The sequence below is a fragment of the Hypanus sabinus genome, chromosome 12 (assembly GCF_030144855.1).
Source record: "Hypanus sabinus isolate sHypSab1 chromosome 12, sHypSab1.hap1, whole genome shotgun sequence".
Taxonomy (NCBI): Eukaryota; Metazoa; Chordata; class Chondrichthyes; order Myliobatiformes; family Dasyatidae; genus Hypanus; species Hypanus sabinus.
Window position 1 is genome coordinate 61,935,190 of NC_082717.1, and position 17,694 is coordinate 61,952,883.

Consider the following 17,694-nt stretch of genomic DNA (forward strand, 5'->3'; position numbering starts at 1 on the left):
CAAGTGAGGGAGCTGTGGAGGGCAGTTGGGACTGTGGGGAAGGACACCAGTGGGAGGAATGTGTAGATGATGGACCAATGCAGTAAATGTTAGAATGGATGAATACGTAAAGAATTGGATGGATTATGAGGAGAGGAAAAAAGGAACAGGGGAAGTTGGAGAAATTGAGATTACATTGGTGGAATATGAGGTGATTTTGCACTTGTTTCTATTTAGCCTCACCATGGCAGTGGAGGAAGCCAAGGAAATCTTTTGGTGTGGGAATGGGAAATTGAATTAAAGCAGCTAGCAACTTGGAAGTCTGGATGGCCATGGAGGACAGAGCATAGGTGTTTCATGCAGTGGTCACTCAGTTTGTGCCGAGTGGCACCATTATGAAGGGAAATCACATCAGGAGCACCAGATGTAATAAATAAAGCTGAGGTGTTTGCATGTGAATAATTGCCTCACCTGGAAAAGTTGTTTAGGGCCTTTCGTGGTGCTGTAGGGACAGACATTAACTAAAAGGACTGTTCTTATGACTAAGTATCAAAGAAGCAGACTGTATTTGGGGTAAAGAAGCCTGTGGCAAACTATGCACTTTAATAGAATTGAAGAAATCTCTGCTTCTGTAGGAAATACCTATTGGAATCCAAACAAAGTGTATGCATTAACAGAACTGTGTGGTCAAACACTATCAAAGCAACTGGTTGAGAAATACCAATTTTAACGTATAATTTATTGCAGAAACTCCTAGATAGATTTGAATATGATGAAGAGCATGATCCTTCAGATGAAGCTAAGAAAGAAACATCTACATCCCAGCTGTAAGAATATTTTTCATTCATATACTTTATTCCCCCCCAATTGTATATTGGTGTATTTCTTCTGTGAATCCTGGGACAGAATGCAGTCTTTTCATTTTGTTATGTAGAGAAATTAGGGATGCAGTGGAATGAAAATGAATGTTTTATGCATATTTGGAATTAATATTTTGGGAAAGATTTATTTAAAATAAAAGTGAAGCACAGTTTTTTTTTTACAGATTTCAGATTTTTTGATGCAAGACGAACTACAGGAAGTTCCCATGTTACACTAGGTTCTGTCCCTGAGAACAGCCAAAGAACTAATTTTTCTGAAAGTCAAACTATCTTAGTGAAGGTCAATTAACATGAACATTTATACAGAATTGTACAAAAGCTTGGGCACTTGTGTGTGTGTGTGTGTGTGTGTATAGACACACACAAAAAATATTCACTCACCCCACCCTCCAGAAGTTTTCATGTTTTATTGTTTTGCAACATTGTAGCACAGTGGATTTAATTTACTTGACACTGATCAACAGAAAAAGACACGTGGTCAAAGTGAAAACAGATCTCTACAAAGTGATCTAAATTACAAAAATAAAACACAAAATAATTGATGCACAAATGTTCACTGTCTTCAAGTCGGTATTTAGTAGATGCACCTTTGGCAGCAATTACAGCCTTGAGCCTGTGTGGATAGGTCTCTATCAGCATTGCACATCTGGACACTGCAATTTTTCCCCATTCTTCTTTACAAAACTGCTCAAGCTCTGTCAGATTGCATCGGGATCATAAGTGAATAGTTCTTTTTGAGTCCTGCCACAAATTCTTAATTGGATTTGGATCTGGATTCTGACTTGACCACTCTAAAACATTAACTTAAGTTTTTACGCTATTCCTGTGCAGCTTTGGCTTAATGCTTGGGGCATTGCTTTGCTGGAAAACAAATCTCCTCCCAAGTCGCAGTTCTCTTGCAGACTGCATCAGGTTTTCCTCCAGGATTCCCTGTATTTTGCTGCATTCATTTTACTCTCTACCTTTCCAGGGCCTGCTGCAGTGAAGCATCACCACAGTGTGATGCAGCCAACACCAGGCTTCACAGTGTGTTTCTGATGATATCATTGTTTGGCTTATGCCAAACATGATGTTTAGTCTGATTGCCAAAAGGCTCAATTTTGGTTTCATCAAACCATTGAACTTCCTTCCAGCTGACTTCAGAGTCTCACATGCCTTCTGGCAAACTAGTCGTAATTTCATGTGAGTTTTTTTAAATAGTGGCTTTTTCTTTGCTACTCTCCCATAAAGCTGTGACTGGTGAAGCACCTGGGCAACAGCTGCAAGTGCAGTCTCTCATATCTCAGCCACTGAAGTTTGTAACTCGTCCAGAGTTGCCATAGCTCTCTTGGTGGACTCCCTCACTAGTCCCCTTCTTGCATGGTTAATCAGTTTTTGGGAATGGCCTGTTCTAGGCAGATTTACAACTGTGCCATATTCTTTCCATCTCTGGATGATTGACAACTGTACTCCAAGGGATATTCAGTAATTTGGAAATCTTCTTGTATCCATCTCCTGACTTGTGCTTTTTAATAATCTTTTGCGGAGCTGCTTGGACTGTTCTTTTGTCTTCATGGTGTAGTTTTTGCCAGGATACTGACTCACCAGCAGTTGGACCTTCTTGATACAGGTATATTTTTACTACAATCAGTTGAAACACCTTGCCCGCATACTTATATATAGCTAAAATACCTTAACTAATTATGTGACTTGTAAAACTAATTGACTGCAGCAGTGATGATTTGGTGTGTCATATTAAAGGGGGTGAATACTTGTGCTGTCAGTTATTTTTTATGTTAATATATTTGTAATGGATTTAGACCACTTTGTAGGGATCTATTTTCACTTTGACAGGAAAGAGTGTTTTTCTTTCAATCAGTGTCAAAAAAGCCAAATTAAATCTGCTGTGGTTCAATGTTATAAAACAATAAAACATGAAAACTTTCAAGAGGGGTGAATGCTTTTTATAGGCACTGTAGTAGGATGTTTAATTCTGTTACACAGTACTAAATTTGGCAACGTAGAGCAAAGAATGAGTTTGTAAATCTGACGGTAGCAAAGGATGGTGGGGTTAGCTTGGATGGAGTGCTGGGGTGGGTTGATGCGGGTGCAGGTACACCCAGCCCTGAGACACTAGCAAGGTCATTTGATTCCAAACAATTGGTTTGTTGTAAAAGGATCTACTGCTTTCCAGGCATATGTGGCAAATAAACTCTTCTCAGGCTTCCAGCTGAGTACAGCTATAGATTGTAACCATAATTGGTTTATTGATCATTACAGAATGTCTCTCTTCCCACACCCTCCATTCTCCTTTCCCTTTTCCCAAACATGATTCCTGTACCCCTACCCCCTTTCCACAATCAGTCTACAATAGAGACCCATATCAGAATCAAGTTTATCGTCATTCATTTAAGTCATGAAATTTTTGTCTGTGTGTGGCACCAGTACAGTGTAATACAATAAAATTACTACAGTGCTTTATGTGTTAGCGACAGTAAGAATAATCAGGACATCCCACATCCAGTGGCTAATTTTGATGATCTGGAGGAATCAATGGATGGTATGTTGTTTGATGAAAAATAATAGAAGAGACTTCCATTGTCAGTTTCCTAAACAAATCTGGTATGTTCTCCTGTGAACCAGCAGCTGCATTCTTAAAAAAAGCTATATGTTTGATAACATCAGAGAGGTTATGTGTAAACCTTTTGTTTTTTTTTTGAAGATTGGTTTTCTTTTGAATTTATCAGCTGCTATACCTATTCCCCAACTTTTGAAGATATTTGCATTTCTGTAACTTGCTTTCCCACATCATAAAATGCTTAGTTATGGGGAAATTTGTGTAAAGACAGATTTCTGCAAGTCAGGTCATATGAGGTAACAGTAACCTTGGGAGTCGTCATGCTTTATTTTCTTGCTATGACATGAGGTTCTGCTACGTCTGTTTAATTGAATATGAATTTGCAATTGAAGTTCCATTTTGTCAGTTGGAACTTAATTATTTACATTTAATCATTTCTGCTTCTAGTTATAAAACTAATAATATGTGATAATATATTTGGTTTTTAAGTAAAGTATCACAGAAGAAAAAGCTGAAGTAAGAAAGCCATTTCACAGCTGATCAGTATTAAATAGCTCATTATTAAAATTCTTATCTCTGTCTCCTTAGCATTTCTACAAAGAAAAGTTATGGTATGATAAATTAAGTAAAGTACTGTGTCAGCCTGTAGCATTTTGTGTTCAAGGATAGTAACATGTTGGCTTCAATGTGTAAATTCAGTTCTCTCTTCTTCTTTAGATCATTATTTGATACCATAGTTCAGTTCCCAGAGGAAGCAGAGAATCTATCCCTTCAATTGTTTGTGCTGCTGAATTGTTTGTAATAATCAGGAGCCATGAAGCAGATGGAACCGTGCATAATATTTTCAGTGGGTCACTGCAAAATGTTTTCAAAATCATACTGAGACTTATTTTTAAGGCATTCACCCACAAAGCAGCTGATACTTCTAATTTATAATATCAGTTCAATCTTGGAATTAGCAACCAAGTTGCAAGTATTTTTGTGTATTAAAAATACTAGGGAATACTAGTTCTGAGCAATAATTTCAGGTCAGAGCAAACTAGTGAATGATTTTAACAAAACTAGAGTTTTTAATTTTCATCATCTGAAGAAGAAAGTAACGTCCCTTGGTATAATTCTGATGATAAGCATGTATATCCTGATGTACATATTTGTAAAATTGCTGTCTGATTTAAATACAGATGAAATGTTCAGATATACTGTTATTTTCTGTGCTGTAGTGTTCTATGGTTCTATGTTCTATTTTGAAAGCACTGTATATGCCACTCAGTTAACTGTTAATTTTTGCTAGCGCCTCTTAGAGAAGTACTGTTGATTGCATCTATTTGATAAAAGGTTACTTCTTTGACTTGCAGACCTCTTGTAACTGAGACCATGAACACATCACTTTTTCAGCAGCTGGCTGAGCAGTTCCAGCAGCAAAACTTTGAGCAGCTTCAGCAGCAGCTGATGGAGCAACAACAGACACAGCAGGTACATGCAGAGGCATGAAGATTCATTGTTAATAGTATCAGCATGTTCTTGTATAGGCTAGTAAACTCTTGGATACTCTGGTTTTTTAAAAAAAAGTTTGTAAACTGCTTCAGTTGTGATGACTACAGGAAAAACTCTTAAGTGAAGAAATATTAGGTTATCTTGCCAATATTTTTCTTGAAACAGTCAGTAGTTTTATTTTGTGTGTGGACAGCTTTTAATAGTGCATGGAATGCTAAATATAAATAGACAAATTTTCCACTGTTTCATACGATAATGTTTTGCTAGGTAAAACATCTATGCCATCAGAACCAAAATCCTACTTGTCATTTTTTTTACATCGCTGCCAAATAGTTGTCTATAATCCATAAAGCAGAGATCACTTCATTTGCTAGTTTTAGCTCTCAAGCCAAATACTATTGGCGGTTGCATCTGTTTTAATGGTTGAGTTTATATTTGAGGCATTCTTGCAGCAATTTTCGCACGAATCAACACTAAAACTTTCTAAAACTTTTGATATGTTACAGATGAGAAAATAATTTGCAGTACCAACTGCGATTCCCCTGCACCTGATTGATAGTATTTTTAATTAGTATTTGAAGTCGTAGTCTGCAAATGTTGTGTTTCTATTGGCTGTGCATTATGCTTGCAAGTAAATGCAATTTATCATTCTAATCTTCGCAATTTTGCAATTAATAATACATCCTAACTCACCTGGATAGAATAGGAAGGAAAATTCCATTCTCTCATATTGACGTTTTGGTAATTCTAGAATGATATATGTATAAGTTTATGCTTATTGGCTGTTTGAAATATATTAATCCTGTATACACCACAGTGGTGTCAGAAATTTGTTCTTTAAATGTAGCCAGCAGTTTGCAAAACATGCACAAGCTGTTATTCCAGTAAATAGCTACATATGAGTGTGTAGTGCTTGGATAGTAATGGACAATGAGCACAGTTTTCTTCAGATGTATAATTGTGAAATGCTTCATTTTGTAGAATGCTGCATTGGATAGTCAAGAGGTAACTTTTGGATCCGAACAATCAGCCACTCCATCTCAGGGGAGCACTCACCATCAGCAACAAGAGCAGGAAGTAAGAGTAGAGGATCCACTTGAGCAACAGCAGCAGGTAGAAGAGAAAAGAATATGTTGTGTTTGTTTTGTACTGTCTGAGATTGTAAACATATTTTCAGTCTTGCTATGGAGTTTCTATTTTTTAACCTGAAATTATAAGTAATATAAATTGTGTGTTATACTTTAATACACTATATCCAAACTAAAAAGTATCATAAGCTTTATTAGCGTCAGTTAATTGTGGAGTGGTTATCTTGTATTTGTTTAAGTTTTGAGGCCTACTTTTGTTACAACAGAGTAAGATAGCTGGTCTAACAAAAGTGCCAAATTAAAAATGTGGTAATTGAATGTAGCTATATCATCATGCACCATACTGGGTTATTTGGGGGAAAAAAGTGGGGGGATCATTGGAATGAGTTGTGAAAAGTTAATTTCATCTCTGTTAAATTCTTGAGAAAAAAAGACGTAGTTTTATAAGTTTTCTGGATGAATCCCAACCAATCCTGCTGCCTTTTCCTTTCCTGAGCCTCATTATGTAGTACGCTTCAAACGTTTTTAAGCTCATTCTTAGAATTAGAGTTACACAACTCATAAACAAACCCTTCACCAACTCGTCCATGCGAACCATGTTACCTACTTGAGTTAGTCCCATCTGCATCCATTTGGTCCATATCTCTCCAACCCTTTCTGTTCAATGTACCTGTCTAAATGTCTTTTAAATGTTTTAACTATCTCTGCCTCTGTCACTTTCTCTGACAACTAATTCCATGTACTTACCACTCCCTATGGATAAAACTACCACCCTAGATTACCTTCAAATCTTCCCCCTCACCTTAAACCAGTGCCCTTTAGTTTTGGACATCCCTGACCCTGGGGAAAAGATTGTGACTATTCACCATATGATTGTTAACAGTCAAAACAAGCTGACTACATCTAACTTGTCCTTGCCTTTTCAAATGAATATAGATCCTGTCTCAGAATCCCTTCCAGTAACTTTCCCACCACTGATGTTACATTCACCAGCCCGTATTTCCCTGGCTTTCCTGCGCCCTTTCTTAAATATAGCCAAAAGGTTAGCTAACTTGATAATAGCATACATTGTTTGAAGCGTGTTGATCACAATGTTAGTTATTCTCAACGGTTAGTCATTCCATGCTCAAGTCAAGTCAAGTTTATTGTCATTTAAACTTCTACATGTATACCACCAAACGGGATGTTTCTCTGGACTAGATTGTAGAGCAACGTACAATAACTTAGGAAACTAAGAATTAAACGTACAAATGAATTGCACATAAATAAAGTACATAAATTGAATACTGTAGAGTACAGTACAGATTATCTGCTGGCACTAAGAATGCGATGCAGCACAGAGTTCAGAAGCTTCGTGGCCTGAGGGAAGATGCTGTTTCCCATCTTAGCCATTCTTGTCTCTATACATTGGAGTCTCCTGCTTGATGGTAAAATGTCAAAGAGGAGGCCGAATTGATGGATGGGATCCTTGATTATACTAAGGGCCCTGCATAATGTCCCTAATGGATGGCAGGGTAACTGCTATGACTCTCTCGGCTATTCTCACAGTCCTTTGTAGGGACCGATGTTCTGCTGCTCCCATACCAAATGGAGGTGCAGCTTGTCAAAATGCTCTCAACAGTACTCCTGTAAAATTCAGTTAAGATGGTTGGGGGTGGGGGGGGTGGTGTCACTTGCCTCAATCTCCTCAGGAAGTGGTGTTGCTGTGCCTTTGTATTCAGGGAGGTGATTGAGAGCAACCAGGCGCAGTTGTCCATGATGTGAATTCCCAGGAACTTGGTAAACTTAACTCTTTCTACAGAGGATCCACACAGAAGGGGATGGTTCATTAGCATCTTCCTAACATCCACAATCATTTCTTGATTATCTTCACGTTCAGACTTAGGTTGCTATTCTCACGTCAGACCAACAGCCGCTTAACGAAATGGGACTAGAAACGTTGTTGCCCACACAGACTGAGTGTGGCCTTTCTGTTGAAGTCCGGAACCAGTTACAGAGGAGGGACCCAGCGAGGGCAGTTTCCCAACCAGTTTTTCTTGGGTATGATGGTGTTAAACACCAAACTGAAGTCTATAAATAGCAACCTGGTATATGAGATCCAGTTTTCCAGGTGGGACAGGACAGAGTGGAGAGCAGAGGCAATGGCATCATTAGTGGATCGATTTGAGTGATAAGCGAACTGGAAGGGATCCAACATAATTGGGAGAAAGGCTTTAATGTGCTCAAATACCAGCTGCTCAAAACATTTCATAATAGCTAATGCCACAGGATGATAGTCTTTTAGGTAGGCTACTGTCACTTTCTTTGGTACTGGAATGATGGATGGTTGCCATCTTAAAAACTGAGGGGCCAATTAACAGTTCCAGGGAGATGTTGAATACATCTGTCAGCACGTCAGCTAGCTGGGCTACTCGGTCTTCTGAAGTGTTTCCTCAGTAAGGAAACTGATTTGACTTTATAATTTGCAGCCTTCTCAAAATAGCACATTTTGAACATTTTAAGGGAAAAGTTATTAGTTCATTATGTGAAATGAGTTCATGCTGGAAATGTTAAATATCACTCACTCGACTGTCCTGACGAAGGCTCTCGGCCCGAACCATCAACAGCGCTTCTCCCTATAGATGCTGCCTGGCCTGCTGTGTTCTACCTACATTTTGTGTGTTGTTGTTTAAATATCACTGATTATTTTCTTATTTGTAAGAGTGATTTTTTTCACAATTTAGCTTTAAAGTCTAGTTAATGTTTTAAAGATTACAAGTGAACCTTTTTATTTACTTGCTGTGACATAGAACAAGTAGGCACTTATTAAATGTTGATCTTTGTTTATTCAGGTCCTTTCTAAATTTCTGTATAGGTCTCACAGCATATTATAATGACCTGAAAGGTCTAGGCAATTGGGTTTTAGCCATAAAAAAAATCAAAGATATGAGAGCCAAAAATAAGTTTCAGAAAGAGCTAAAAGCAGAATGCCATCTTGACCACAAAGCACAAACCCCTATATCCCAAATACATTATAAATTACATGGACGATGAATCCCTAGTGAATTTATTACCTTGCAATTGGTACTAGTCTGGTAACTTATTGCTCTGATGAGAGAAAGCCTGGCAGTACTGGGTTGTATGCAGTAAGCTTTAAATGAAGGGAAGATGACCACTTCTAGATAACTGTCAGGTAATAAACCATGTATCAACATTCAAGGTACCCCAATGGCTGCAGAGCCTTGGGACATCTGTACTTCGTAAATGCTATTTTGAAGAGAATATTATTTGGCCTTTCTGTTTTAAAGAAATTGGAGAAAGATCATATAGATTCAGATAAATACTATTGTTAGATATATGAAGAAATTTTGGTTTTGCAGTAGTCCATAATAATCATTTTAAAATATGAGCACTGCAAATGTACTCAAATGTACAGTCAGGCTAATACAAGAAAAGTATATGTAGTGCTTACAACAAGAGAATCATCAGTGTGTCTAGTGCATTTTTTATGATTTTCACAATAGTTGATTTTCTTCATGTGGCCCAGGTCAGAGAAGCTATATTTAATCCATATTTGTTTATTAATTTATATTGTTTTTGTTCTTATTGTTTTCTTGGGTCATTAAGGATATGGATATTGATGCACCTGATGGTCAAGACCTCATTGAAGAAGAAATATTTCAGCATGAAGAAAAGAAACCTTTAGTGCGCTCGAGATCGAGAACACGGTCAAGATCCCGTTCAAGGTAGAGTATTTGATATTCATGTTCAAGGCATTTAATTTCAAATATTGCTTAGTATATATTTTAGATAGTTCTTTGCAAGTAAAAATTTTAATGTTACAAATGTCTTGTACAAATGTTACAAATTAGGTCACCACGAAAGAAAAGGTCCAGATCACGGTCAGGGTCTCGTAAACGTAAGCATCGGAAACGTTCACGGTCAAGATCAAAAGAGAGAAAAAGAAAATCATCGCGTTCGTATTCTAGTGAAAGAAGAGCAAGAGAACGTGAAAAAGAACGCCAGAAAAAGGGTCTACCTCCTGTTCGATCAAAGACCCTTAGTGGTATGTGACAACCAAAGTATTAATTTCCTTACATTTTTGACTGCAGAGCGTTTTTTTTAAGCTTTAGTGCCTTTAGATCAGGAGAACACTAAAACATACCAGTTTGCATTTGCAGCCAATACTGTATCAGAGTAATTAGGTGTCTGTTTCTCAAAAGCCAATAATTTCCTTACTGTTTGTGCAATATGCAGAGAAATAATTGTGTTTCATCTTTTTCTGGAGTTCAGAAAGCCCTTGCTTTCCCTCACTGTATGATTTTGAGCATAATTGCTTGCAGTGCAAGAAAGCACCATTGTAAATTGAAATTTTCTAAGTTCACTTAAGCTGTGCTATAAATGAATGAATTGCTTCAATGCAATGCCTTGATACAGAAATGAGTAAATCAGTAAACAGTGTTCAAATTGAAGGCTTAATTAGCCAAAAATAACACAATTAAAATAGTTTCTTAACCCAGTGACTGTTATGTAATTAGGTATCATCAGGTGAATTATTTATTATGAAACTATAAAAACGAATAATTGTCTGTCAAGAGAGTAGACTTTTATCAGAAATGGCAAAAGTTTAACACATTGTAAATTGCAGAGAAGGGGAATGTTGAAGGTAACTAAGGCAATACTCATAATGGTGGTACTTGCTGAGAAAGAAGGGTAAAAGCAATTAACCGCCCTTTATCTCCCTATCTGATCTGTTATTCTATCTTTAATTCTTTGTTCTCTCCCCCACAACTTCCCTGCACTTTACCTATCATCTGCCATCTTGTATTCCTTCTGTTACCCGCAGATTCTTATTTTGGCTTCTGCCCCTTCTTTTCCAGTCCTGATGAAGATTCTTAGCCTGAAACACTGTTTATTTCCCCCTATTGGTGCTGCCTAGCTTGCTAAGTTCTTCCAGCATTTTGTGTGTTGCTCAGGATCAGTGGAATTTCTTGTATTTATTTTTCTAACTTCACTTGGCTCTGATAAAAGATCATTGATATGAAATATTTTTTTATCTTGACCTGTTTTCTCACTTTACCCTGCACCCTGAGCTATTTTTGGCATTTTTGTTTGGGTTTCTGGTTTCCTGCCTGTAAGTTTTACTTTCTGTGCAATGCCAGTTTGGAGCATGTAACATCAGTCCATATTTCTGTTGTAATGATTTTATAATTGAAATGCTAAGACTATAATCATGAATGTGTGGCTTATGATCATTGTTAATGTTTTAATTTCTGAATGATTCGGATGTTTCTTAAATTGGTAGTCACATGTGAACTACATTGTATGTTTACCTAGGGAGTGTCTTAGCAAGTTAATTAGGCTTGCATCCCTTGTAGCCATTCTTTATCAATAAAACTGATAAACTGGCTCTTTTTTTCTCCGCTAGGAACTAGGTTCAGTGAGTAGGATCTCTTGTGTAGCTGCAGGAAAATTACAACAAGTTCTCAAGAAATCTAATGTCAGAGCACAAATGGGGAATTGCCAAAGAAGAGCGCCCAACAAGTTTGAGATTTTCTCCATAATTCCCCACAATTTCCAATCCTAAAAGCAAGTTTTTCAGTAAAGAGACCTAACAAGAGGGACATCAAAGATTACCAATGATGTAAAAGTAGAGTTGGCATAAAGAGAGCTGTGAGCATTTTAAAATAGTTCAAGCTAATGACAGTGTAAGGAGCATGATAGTGCCAATGGTATTTTGCTGGATAAGTGGAAAAGTATGGCTTTTAGGGGGAAAGTAAAAAATGGATCAATAATGAACATACACTGAAAGATGAGAGTGTACAGTACATTATATGCTGAAGGTTTGGCCAAAACAGTGATTAGGTCACGGTGAGAGTTTAGCTCTAGCTGTCCTGTTAACAGATAGGATATTAAAGTCATATGCAATGTCTGTCTTGGGATTTTTTAAATAGCATGGTAGTTTCATTGGGGAAAAAGACACAGGCTTTGGGACTTAGTGGGATGACATTCTCTTTGCCTTATTCCATGTTCATTCCTCAATCAGCATCAGAATAATTTATCTGCCATTATCAAGTTGTAAGGTCTTACTTAAGTTGCTAAGTTTCTAGATAATTTGCAGTGATTTTCAACTGCTTAATCGACTATAAAGGTTTGCAGGAACTGGAGGTTCTGAAAATGCCGTGTAACAGTGCAAGTGTTTCTTTTCACAATTACAGCAAGTACAACACTAGTTATGATATATTTTAGTTTGTCGTCACCTGCTTTCATGAAAAATGTTGTGAGATTGATTAATTTCATTATGGATGTGTAATTTTTTCTTTATTTCATTCTTTAGTATGCAGTACTACACTATGGGTTGGTCAGGTGGACAAAAAGGCAACACAACAAGATATAACAAATCTCTTTGAGGAATTTGGTCAGATTGAATCCATAAATGTGAGTATTTGTTAGTTGTGGTATTGTATAAATAAGTTCTGGCAGTTTAATACCTGTTAGATATTTTTGAAACTTCATCTCAGTTTGAGTAAGACTAGATCTAGAGGTCATGATGGTGGTGTGAGTGTGGAATAAGATGCCATAGGAAGTGGTTCAATTGTGACATTTACAGTTTCAAGAAAAAGTTCGTGAACCCTTTATAATTTCCTGGTTTTCTTCATTATTTTCTTTTCATGTCTTTTTTTTAAAATAAAACATATTGAATTTTATTGTTTTTTTATTAAACTTTTTATTGAGTTTTCAAATAATTACAGAAATAAAAGAAAATATATGAGAAAAAAAAGAAAAAATATATATATATACCCTACCCCCCTCCCCTTAACCCCTCCCCCCCTAACATCCCTATATAAGAAAGAAAGAGTGCCTGGATATCTGAAGATCCCCATATGCTCCATGGAGTTCATAATAACTTCAGTATATTTATTTATTTATTTCCCCAAATAACCAATTATTTCATCTTCGGAGCACCTATATATTTAATCCTGTCTCGTAAATAAGAGCGCCAAATTTTCAAAAATGTTTCATATTTATCTCTTAAATTGTAGGTAATTTTTTCAAGTGGAATACAGCCATAAATTTCCTTCTTCCAACGATCTATACTTAAGTATATATCCGATTTCCAAGTAACTGCAATAGCCTTTTTGGCTACTGCCAATGCAATTTTTATAAATTCTTTCTGATATTTATTCAATTTGGGTTTCGGTTTTATCCCTTCAATGTCGCCCAGTAAAAATAATATTGGATTATGTGGAAGTTGTGTTCCAATAAAACTCTTAAATTTGTCCAAAAAGGTTGAATTTTAGAACATGACCAAGTAGAATGTGAAAAGTACCGATGTCTTGTTTACATCGGAAACACTGATCGGATAAATTTGGGTTTAATTTATTTATTTTTTGTGGTGTAATATATAATTGATGTAAAAAATTATATTGCACTAATCTTAACCGGACATTTATTGTATTTGTCATACTATCAAGACATAGTCTTGACCAATTTGTTTCTTCAATTTTAATATTCAAGTCACTTTCCCATTTTTGTCTTGACTGATGGACTCCTTGTTTAATTGCCTGTTTTTGAATCAAGTTATACATATAAGAAATAAATTTTTTAATCTTTCCTTTTTGAATTAAAGTTTCTATTTCATTAGATTTCGGCAATAACATTGTTTGACCTAATTTTTCTCTTAAATAAGCTCTTAGTTGGAAGTAACAAAACAGAGTATTTATTCTTTAATTGATCAAATGACATTAATATACCTCCTTCAAAACAATCTCCTATATATCTAATCCCTTTTTGAAACCAATTATATAAAAGTTGATTATCCATTGTAATCTTATATTCTTCCTGATTAACTCTAAAACCCTTAATATCTGGGTCCATTCTAATTAATTCAGCTAATGGTTCTATCGCCAACACGAATAAAGCAGGTGATAATGGACAACCTTGCCTAGTTGACCTTGTTAGCTGAAATGGTGTTGAAATTTGACCATTTGTCACTACTTTAGCTTTGGGATTAATATTTAAGGTTTTAATCCATTTTATAAAAGATACTTCTAATCCATATTTTTCCAATACTTTAAATCCCATTCCAATCTATCAAATGCTTTTTCTGCATGCAAAGCAACTGCCACACTCATTTCCTCCCTCTTTTGTGCCAAATGAATTATACTAAATAACCGAGTTACATTATCTGCCGATTGTCTGTTTTTAATAAATCCTGTTTGATCCATATGTACTAATTTTGGTAAGTATTTAGATAATCTGTTAGATAAGATTTTTGCTATTATTTTATAATCAGTGTTTAATAAAGAAATAGGTCTATATGATGCTGGCTTTAAAAGATCTCTTATCTTTTTTTGGCAATACTATTAAAATAGCTGTCGAAAAAGATTCTGGAAGTTTATGCGTTCTTTCCGCTTGATGTATTAACTCCATAAAAGGAGGAATTAATAAATCCTTAAACTTTTTATAAAATTCAGGTGGAAAACCATCTTCTCCTGGAGATTTATTACTTTGAAGTGATCCTAGAGCTTCTTCGACCTCTTTCAATGTAAAAGGCATATCTAATCCCTTCTGTTCTTCCATATTTAATTTTGGATGAGTTATTTGTGATAAAAATCTTTCTATCTTGACATTATCATTTTGTGATTCTGATTTATACAACTCAGAATAAAAATTCTTAAAAGTTTCATTAATTTCTAAAGATTTATAAGTAATTTTATTTACTTTTGTTCAAATTGCATTTATTGTTTTCGAAGTCTGGTCTGTTTTTAACTGCCATGCAAGGACCTTATGTGATCTTTCACCTAGTTCATAATATCTCTCTTTAGTTCTCATAATTGCTTTTTCTGTTCAATATGTCTGGAGCGTATTATATTCTAACTTCTTATTAATAAGTTGTCTTCATTTTTCTTCTGTCATATTTCTTTGAGATTCTTTTTCTGATTTTGTAATCTCTTTCCAATTGATCTATTTCTATCATATATTCCTTAATTTTAGAAGTATAACTTACTATCTGACTTCTCAAGTATGCCTTCATTGCTTCCCACAATATGAATTTATCATCAACTGAATGTGAATTTGTATCTAAAAAGAACTGAATCTGCTTTTTCATAAAATCACAAATATCTTGACGTTTTAGTAACATTGAATTAAATCTCCATCTATAAATTGATTCCTCTTTATCTGTCATTATCAAACGAGAATGATCTGACAATATTCTCACTTTATATTCCACATTTTTCATTCTATCTTGAATATTCGTTGATAATAGGAAGAAATGATCCTTGAATGTTTTATGTCTATTTGAATAAAATGAGTAATCTCTTTCTTTTGGATTAATTCTTCTCCATATATCAATCAAGTTTAAATCTTTCATCAATGATAGAGTTAATTTTACTACTTTTGATTTTGTGACCACCTTTTTGATCTATCTAAAACTGGATCTAGACAAAAGTTAACATCTCCACCTATTAATATTTTGTCATATGCATTAGCCAAATTCAAAAAGACCTCTTGTATAAATTTTACATCATTTTCATTTGGTGCATAAATATTCATAAGAGTCCATTGTTTTGAAAAAAATTGACAATGTATAATTACATATCTCCCTGCCGAATCAATTAATACGTTTTGTATTTTAATTGGTAAATTTTTATTAACCAAAATTGCAAATCCTCTCCCCTTTGAATTAAATGAAGCTGCAATAACATTTCCAACCCAGTCTCTTTTTAATTTCTGATGTTCTTTGTCTGTTAAATGTGTTTCTTGTAAAAAAGCTATATCTGTTTTCATTTTTTTAATGTATGTTAGAATTCTTTTTCTTTTTACCGGTCCATTAAGCCCATTAACATTAAAACTTAAAAAATTCAGTAAATTAGTCATTATTTTTAATTATGTTACTCCAAGCTATAATAATACCTAATCTTTCAACTTTCGTGGTTTCTTGGGAAATCTTTTTAAAATTCTCCATGTTGCTATGTGTGTCCCCATCAATCATCCAGGCAGAAAGATAGAAGAAAAATAGAGTATAAAGAAAAAAAACAAAATATACCCCTACTAATGTTGTGAAAAAAAAGGAACACAACATTACCCCCCTCTGTTGTACGGGTCATGGCAGTCGTTATGATCACACACGTGAATCCCGCAGTAACCGATCCAAAGCTCCCCAGCCCCCCCGCAACATAAAAAAGTATATATATATATATATATATAAGAAAAAATACTATTCTCAATTATTATTTCTGAAATTTTGCTTTTCTCCCCTGTATCATCCTTAAATGTCCATCACTTCCATTCACTGTCTCTATCTTCATCTTTAATCCATCACGCTTGGAAGTCTCTATGTATAATTAGCGAATAGATGGAAGTTTTTGTGTGAACTCCTCCGTTTCTTGATAATCATTAAAAAATCTTCTTTTTCCCTCCTCCAAAAAAATTATCAGCGTTGCTGGGTGACGCATTATAAATTTATAACCCTTTTCCCATAAGACATTTTTCGCTGGGTTAAATTCCTTCTTTCTCTTCAAAAGGTTATAACTTATATCAGGATAAAAAAGAACTGCCTTCCTTGCTATCATCAATGGCCCGTTTCTCTTTTTGGCACGTTGGGCAGCCACCTTCAGGATCTTTTCTTTATCTTGGTATCTTAAGCATCTTATCAAAATTGATCGTGGATTTTGATCAGCTTGAGATCTTGGCCTTAAGGCTCTATGAGCCCTTTCGATCTCAATTAGAGTATCTTCTTCCATTTCCAATTTCTCAGGGATCCATTTTTGAAAAAAAAATTATTGGATCTTCTCCTTCTACATCTTCTTTAAGTCCAACAATTTTAATATTGTTTCGTCTACTAAAATTTTCAAGCTTATCAATTTTTTCCATAAATTGTTTTCTTTCTGATGTCCAGGCAGTCGTATCATCTTCCGTTTTATTCATTCTTTCAACTATGTCTTCCGTTGTAGTTTCCAAATCTATAGTTCTCTTTTCCATTTTTTCCTGTCTTTTTGTCATTTTATCAAACATCATCTCCATATTTGCCATTTTTCTTTTGATTACTTTTAACGCGTTTAATTTTTCTAATTTACGCATTATTTGCATCAAAGTCTTTTCCATCTTTCCAGAAAGACTTTTGCCTCTATCTTCATCTGATTTTTCCAGAGAATCTGACTCTCTCTCAGATTCACTTTCACTTTCGGTTTCAGTCGTAACTGGGATTTGTAGTTCTGGTTGCTCCCGTTTGCACATGCTCCTTCCTTCACGCTTGCGCAGTTCTCGTTGATCTTTTCCTTTAGAAATGGTCGATGTTGCCGCAGTTTCCTGTTCTGTATCGCCGGCGGTATCATGTACCTGAGCCCGCGGTTCTTTGGCAGAAGTGGGCCTTGATTCTGTTCCAACTTGGGTTGCTTTCACGGTAGTAGTTTTCTTCATCTTCTGTTTGTGAGGCATAACTTGAAACAATCCGGAGTAGTTTATAAGTAACTTTTAGAAAGTATTGACTAACTTTTCTTTATTTAGACATTAATTTATTGATTTTTTACGGGAGAGCTGGGTTCCAGCGTCTCAAGCCTACGTCATCACATGACGTCCCCCTTCATGTCTTTATTGAACACATTGTTTAATCATTCACAGTCTGTGCTGGAAAAAGTATGTTTCTGGGATATCTTGCATTCACAGTGCTCTTCAGGTCATGCCACAGTATCTCAGTTGGGTTAAGGTCCGG

The 17,694-nt window shown here is 35.5% G+C and overlaps 1 protein-coding gene across 3 annotated transcripts in view; it reads left to right on the forward strand.

Annotated features, from left to right (window-relative positions):
* scaf8 (SR-related CTD-associated factor 8) overlaps window positions 1-17,694 on the forward strand; it is a 216,263-nt gene that overhangs the window by 102,676 nt on the left and 95,893 nt on the right. For all 3 annotated transcript variants that reach the window (XR_009515130.1, XM_059986058.1, XM_059986057.1), the window contains exons 8-13: window positions 727-806; window positions 4,773-4,890; window positions 5,893-6,024; window positions 9,606-9,724; window positions 9,851-10,044; window positions 12,316-12,416. Coding sequence is in view for 2 of the 3 variants with exons in the window: in XM_059986058.1 (XP_059842041.1) it covers window positions 727-806; window positions 4,773-4,890; window positions 5,893-6,024; window positions 9,606-9,724; window positions 9,851-10,044; window positions 12,316-12,416 (744 nt within the window). In the remaining variant the exon portion in view is untranslated. The remainder of the gene's footprint in view (window positions 1-726; window positions 807-4,772; window positions 4,891-5,892; window positions 6,025-9,605; window positions 9,725-9,850; window positions 10,045-12,315; window positions 12,417-17,694) is intronic.